Source organism: Nematolebias whitei, chromosome 7 (assembly GCF_014905685.2).
Source record: "Nematolebias whitei isolate Nwh7 chromosome 7, NemWhi1, whole genome shotgun sequence".
NCBI classification, from domain to species: domain Eukaryota; kingdom Metazoa; phylum Chordata; class Actinopteri; order Cyprinodontiformes; family Rivulidae; genus Nematolebias; species Nematolebias whitei.
Genome location: NC_056504.1, coordinates 32,441,978 through 32,449,117, shown reverse-complemented (window position 1 = coordinate 32,449,117; position 7,140 = coordinate 32,441,978). Strand labels below are relative to the sequence as shown.

Sequence of the window (7,140 nt, the reverse complement as noted above, 5' to 3'; positions counted from 1 at the left end):
TGTTGTGTTATGTAATGTTTCATTATGTTATGTTGTGTTATGTTATGTTGTGTTGTGTTATATATATTTTTTTTTTATTTATTAGACCTTTATTTATACAGGTTAGTTCCCATTGAGCCTTGAAGGCTCATTTACAAGAGAGATCTAATTACAAACAGCATACAGGCAGATGAGAAAAAGAGAACACGAGGGTGGAGGAAGTAAAAAAAAAATCATATCTCACACAATTTCCTGGCCGGGAAACAGTGTGAAAGATGAGCTTGTAGGTTACATAAGCTCCAGGAGCAATTTGAGATAAGGTGGCCTGTCCAAGTCCAGTGGGGAGGCTAAATTCAGATAAACAACAGTTGTTTGGGCCGCCAGACTCTGATTTCTGTCTGCTTTTAAGTTTTGCTGGTACAAACAGCCAGATTAGTGGACATTCTGCCCAGTCCGTGTTCAATTAGCTCTCTCCAAGATTGACTCCTTCATGCTGGCAAGTTTCAAGAGCTCGGTATGTGTCTGAGTCTGAGCGCTCGAAGCACAAATTAATCTTTCACATAAGGCTGGCAACTTTATCAAGGCCAAAACTGCTGCTGACATCTTCCTGATTGGTCAATATCCTAGGTATCCGCCGATTCTAAAAAACAGAAACCCTGTTATCATAAATCCAATAATGCACACATCTTCAATGTCCTCCAGGACAGCACAGATAGGCACGTCATCTTCCAATCACTCCAGGAATCAATGACATTCCCAGCTGCGTGGGTCTGTTCAGGGCATGAGGGTTCTCCAGCACCATGTCGTCTATGGAAAACATTTTGTCAATTGCGTTAAGGGACCAGCTGACCAAATCCATAATCATTTTCTATTCGGAAGATGTGTAAAGAAGATGCGCTGAGATTGACAGATCAAGAGGGCAAAAAGCAGGAGGGAGGGAGGGATGGTAAGAGCGACCATCTGTGTCGAAGGCAAAATAGGGAATGATGTGTTAGGTTGTGTTGTGTTATGTTATAAGTTATGTTGTGTTAAGTTTCAGTTGTATTCTGGTTTGGATACCTGAAGGTAGAAGTGTTGTTCAGGATTGTCTTGGTGTTATTGCTTTTTATTCCAGCCTCCGCATGGTGTTGACAGTAATGGTCACAGTCACAGAATGCAATATGCAAGTGTTTTTCATGTGACTGCAGCTGTTGCTTTAACATGTGTGGTGACGCTTGTGCTCATATTTGCTCATATTTTGAAACTAAATGAGTCTAAAAGGAGTAAAATCAAATGTTACAATCACAAAGCAATTGTTATCTGAGTTATCTTGTTGTGTGTTTGCATGTTTGTTCACTGGAGTTTCTTAGTTTGCATGAATGTAGTGAAGATTTTGACATCCTTTAGTGTTTAATTTTGATAATTTAAATTGATTAATTTAATTTAACAGCAGCTTTATGTGTGTCACAGGAAGTCTCAGTGATTTGTGTTTCACTTGTGTATTTTGATGTGAAAATATTTGTGCAGACTGACCCATTGGACTCCTCCAGTGATCAGTGAAAACAGTTCATCACAGTGTGGGATTATTTTGTAGGTACAGACAGAAACTTTTGCACATAAACTGTTCTTTCTTGTTGTTTTTAAATAAACAGTAAGATAACCTAATGTGCAGAATATATTTTATAGGCTTGTGAACGTCTGAAAATGACGGGTTGTTGTTATATGTTAAATATGAGATAAGACCAAAAAGCTCATGCAGAACCTATTTATAATATTTTACTAAACTAAAAATGCTGATTTAGCAGTTTTGGAAAAGAAACCCATCTTTTTTTTTTTTTGTTTCTGTCCATTATCATTCCCTATTAGCTTGGATCCAGACCACTGCATTATTAATAAATGATACAGATACAATACTGACTTCAAAATTTTATATTTTATTTTGTTCAGGTCAAAGACCTAAACATTTTGTTTAAAAATAAGCATAAATATTTGACTCTTCTCAGATTAATCTCTCTCAACAAAATATCTGATCCAACTAGGATTATTTTAAATTCTGGTTTTGTGTCCAAGCAAATGCTTTCTGTATGTTCCTTTACAATTATATTTGTACAAATGCATTGTCTTTGGTTTTTATGCGTCGTGAGTCCCAAGCAACCATTGGGATCACTTATTACAGTCAAATGTAAGACTTACAACATTCAGCTGCTTGACAGCAAAGACTCTTTCTGAGAACATTTGGGATGACTTTTCATGAATGTGCTGTGATGACCAAATTTTTAAAAAATGTGTGTAATTAAACTGTTAATAAACACGTCACACATACGAACATTATACAAACCATTTCCAAACAGACTCAAGATGTAATACATGTCAAATCATGTTCCTGCATCCAGGAAACATGTCACTGGAAACTCATCCCTATCGTCACTTTTCATGCATGTGTGACCTCTTGATTATTTTTGTGCTGCGTGTCAGGCTGCTTTTCTGCCAGTGTTTGAGTCACTGAGTGAATATACTACCACCCCTTGTTGTTTACTTGTGCTCGATTTCATTTCCCCCCATGTCATTGCCCATTTCAGTCAGTGCAATACTAATGATCACACAGGCTTTTGCTAATAAAAGCAACCAACACTTGGCATGATAGGCGTATCTACGGTGGCCTTGAGGTGTAAATGAACAACACTTGAAAAAACGGAATTACATTTGAAAAAACGGAATAAAGGGCAGCACGGTGGCACAACTGGTAGAGCTGCTGCCTCTCAGCGAGCAGGTCTCTGGTTCAAATCCCAGTCCAGGAGCCTTTCTGTGTGGAGTTTGCATGTTCTCTACGTGCATGCGTGGGTTTTCTCCGGGTACTCCAGTTTCCTCCCACAGACCAAAAACATGCATGTTAGGCTGATTGGTAACTCTAAATTGTCCCTAGGTGTGAATGAGGGAGTGAATGGTTGTTTGTCTCGTTTGTCTCTATGTGTCTCTGTGATGGACTGGAGACCCATCCAGGGTGTACCCCGCCCCTCGCACTGTGATTGCTGGACATGGGCACCGGCGACCCCCGTGACCCAAAATGGAAGAAGCGGGTAAAAGATAATGGATGGATGGATTCCGTTTTTTTCTTCAAATGTGATTCCAGCTACTTCCACTATGGCTTAATGCAATTCCATTTTTTCAAATGTATTTCCTTTTTAAAAAAATGTAATTCCGTTGTTTCAAATGTTGTGTTTTTTTTTGTTTTTTTTTTATGTAATTCTGTTTTTTCAAATGTTGTTCATTTACACCTTAGGTCCACCCTATTCATATCACTGCTCCTTTCCAATAAATGATGATCTTCCACCCTCTGCTGGTCATAGTGGAGACATTCAGAGCCTGCTTAGTCCTGGGTCTCTCTGAACAGTTGCGACGCAATGGCTTTCAATGAATGTGACAAATCAGTATGTGAGTGTTGAACGACTGTTGCCTGGTTTTCTTACTGCTGCGCATAAGAGGTGCAAGACTTTAAATAAAAGCATAACTATTTTGTGTTTCAGCTGGTTTTACTCTGTATTTTGCATTTCTTTGATGTTTAAATGCGACAAAGTAGTTGAACATAACTGTCATCTATCTCAAAATCTTAGGTGCATCACTGAAATCGCAAAGTGTGGACATATCAGGAGAATCAGCTAAAAGAGCATCTGAGTCAGTACCAAAGCCTGACCAAGCCCAGAAGCCTGGTCCCAGTCAGAAACCAGCCCAAGCTCAGAAACCAAGCCCAGTCCAGAAGGCTGCATCTGTCACAAAGCCTCCCGTTCAGAGGCCTCCACCAATGACCAGAGCCCCATCTGTGACAAAGTCAGCCCAAGATTCTGCTTCCAGCTCACCCCCATCCAAAGCTTCACCATCATCTCCAGCTAAAGCAGCAGCATCTGTAGCTCCTGGCTCCCCTCCTGCCTCTCCCTCAGCCTCTGTTGCCACCACAGAGCAGCCTAAACCCCAAACACAAGGCTCCCCAACAGCGGCACCAGGCAAACCTAAAGATCTGCCCCCGAAACCAACACCGCCTGCAAAGCCCATTCCTCCTGTGCGCAGGAATTCCAAGCCACAGCTTCAGCCAAAACCACAAACCCCACCTCCACTAAAAGCTTCACCCAAACCCCAGCCTGCTGCCCCAGCCCAAGGCTCGGCATCCACTCGGGCTTTGGATGCTGCCCCAGTAAAGCCTCAGTCCCCAACCAAAACAAACCAGTCCCCACCTCACGCTCAGTCTCCAGCTAAGACTAACCCCCAGGCCAAGCCACCCTCTCCTTCCACTAATCCTGAGCCTGCTCCAGCTGAAGCAGCCGCTGCATCCACTGAAGCCTCGGCTCCTGTTGAAGAACAACCCCAGCAAAAGACCCATCCATTACTGAAGTAAGCACCAGATGATCAATGAAGTGTTGTTCATGCTAAAACAAGGATGTATTGGAAAATTACACATTTCCTAAAGAGTTTCCTCTTTGTTTTTGCTCCACAATTGCACCCCATTCACTTAATTATTATTCATATACTTCTTTTTCTCTTCTCATTTTCCTGTTCTTCTCCATAACCCCTTCCACTTCTTATTTTCTCTTTGTTTTCTTATTTGTTCCCTTAGTAAGTCCCAGTCTCTGACCAATGCCTTCAACGCCTTCAGCGACTCCTCCTTCTTCCGTGGGGTCTCGAGCTCCAGTGGCGACGGGCAGGAGGAGGCAAAGGCCGAAACCATTCGCAACCTTCGAAAGTCCTTCGCCAGCCTTTTCTCTGACTAGACGCAGACAAATTGCAGTTAGTCCCTAATCAATCCCGGCCATCTGTTTACCAGCGGCCAGGTGTCTACATTGAGATTATATGTGATCGAGTCTGAGATTAAAGTTTATGTGTTAACTGTACTTTATTCCCTACACCCTTCTTGAGCTAAACTTTTAGCTTCTCTGTGTGATGTTTCTTGACAATAACGGACCTGAAGGAGTTACGTCATTGATATACCATAGATTATAATATACAGTAGTAGAAAAAATTACAATAGAAAAACCTTTATTTTCACATAGCACATAAAATGAACCTATTCAAAATTATGTGGAAAGTGTCACATTTAAGATTACAGAAGATGTGTACATACGATATAGCATAGTATATGAATATAAATATATAGATCTATAAAAGGACATAAGCCAATTAAAGAAAAAAATATCCAGCAGCACTTTTTAATAAGCTTTGTCAGTGACATAACTCTTTCATTCAGTGGATTTATACAAAATTTAACCACTCAAACATTTAACATGTAATGGTTTTCCCAGTACTGTCAGTGAGTAAAAGAAAAATAATTTTATTATGATTTTTTTTTAAGGGTTTCTTCCTCTGTACTCAGCTACTTACTGCCAGGCTCATCCTGCCTGGCCCCTTTTTGTCTGAAGATCCTTGAAGTCCATCTTTTTGTGAGGGAGTTGGAACTATGTGTGTGTTCATCTGTGTTCACTATTTGTGCATGGCTCCTCCAAGTGGCTAAATGTGACTTTTGGAACAGATGGGAGCTCTATCAGTGTTGAGTTTTGCCCTTTGTCGCCTCTCCTAGATATTGTAGCCTTATTGTGAAGGTGTGTTCAATTCACAGCTGCGTTTCGTTTGCTGTGCAGACTTGGGTCCATCACAAGCTGAAATGCATTTGTTTACTATAAAGCCGTTAGCATTGTTGAACCAGTAAGGCCAAGCTTGATTGTCACAGTTTGGAAGCAGATTTCTGACTGAATCCATTTTGAAGAGTAAATTAATGCGTTTCAAATAGTTACTCGTGTCTGTAGATGTGAGTGGTGATTTCTTGTTTCACCTCTGTGTAGATCTATCAACAGTATTGTACTTTGTTGATTACTCTCATTAGAAGACATTGAGACAGTGGTGCAATAACACTTCACCAGGACTGTTGAGTGTCGTCACCCTAAATAAGTATCATACATACAAGATTTGTGTATCTGTTCATACTTTCTTCTTACATTCCCTTTAAGATTTCCTTCCATTTCAAGGCTGCTCTTAATCTGCAGTGAGCAGCAAGCTGTTACATGCTATGAAAGTTGGGGTTTATAGCTAATCTGATTTGTGCAGGTGACGTGGATTTATTGCAACCTGAAAAATATCACTTGTTTAACTACTGCATTTCACGCACATACAGTGTTAGTAAAAAAGAAGAGAGATCTCAACTCATAAACCAAATCATTGCAACCCGTCTGCCTGTCCTTTCCCAGCACTACCTTCAAAGTACATTTTAGCATAATGTATTTGTATATGTGTCAACCCAGAAGTTTATTTTTTGTAATACATTGGTTAACTTATTTTTGAGGCTTTGTATTTATGGTAAAGTATATATTGTTTTGTATTGTGTTTTAATTTGTAATGCAATATCGCTTTGCATGATCTGGTGACTGATGTTTTTTATTTTTTTTCTGTAAAGATACAAAAAGTCAATAAAGATGTGATTCTATCATTCCACTGATTCGCTGCGATCCAAACATATTTTGTCTGAGAGGCATCGTCTTTCAAATCTGTTTTATATAGTTGGCCTTTAGTTGCATAATCTACAGTATATTGCTTTGGCAGCATGCAAGGACTTCAATGTTTTAACTGAAAAGGTTAATAATACAAGCCAAAAAGTGTCATGTCATGAGAAATAAAGGATCCAGGACATTTGAAGCATCGTTTCTTACAAAACCCCCAGAAGCAGCTTCTGTTATAAAAAATTTTTTAGGATTCACTGTTTAACACGTCCCACAAACGGCTAAAATAAGAAAAGAAAAAAAAAACTCTACATTAAAAATTGTGAGGAAAAAAAACAAAACAAACAAAACTAAACAAAACAACAAAAAAACCCTAGAAGAATAAAAAGTACTGCATAGTTACGACACAAAAATAAACCGATAGGACAAAAATGTATGTTCAAACTCTAAGTTTGTCTTCTCAGTGTGAGGATTTTACTAATACCCAGAATAGTTGTGACCGAAAGAGCAATTCCAAGACATGATGTATTATTATATATATATATACATATATATATCTGATCTGTTTCAATGTTGATGTGTTCATGCGTGCACATCTGCTCACAGACTCATGTTCATGTTTGTGGTGATGTTCAATGTTTTATGTTATGAGTGCTTAGTGTATATTTAGTTGATGTTTTTCTTAGTTCATATCTTAGATGTTATT

At 39.3% G+C, this 7,140-nt stretch overlaps 1 protein-coding gene across 1 annotated transcript in view; it reads left to right on the top strand.

Annotated features, from left to right (window-relative positions):
* The window catches only part of syn2b (synapsin IIb), a 94,123-nt gene extending 88,856 nt beyond the window's left edge, over positions 1 to 5,267 (top strand). Inside the window, exons 11-12 of the mRNA XM_037679812.1 lie at positions 3,570 to 4,341; positions 4,565 to 5,267. Coding sequence (XP_037535740.1) covers positions 3,570 to 4,341; positions 4,565 to 4,718 — 926 coding nt within the window. The 3' untranslated portion in view covers positions 4,719 to 5,267. The remainder of the gene's footprint in view (positions 1 to 3,569; positions 4,342 to 4,564) is intronic.
* The last annotated feature ends 1,873 nt before the right edge of the window (positions 5,268 to 7,140 follow it).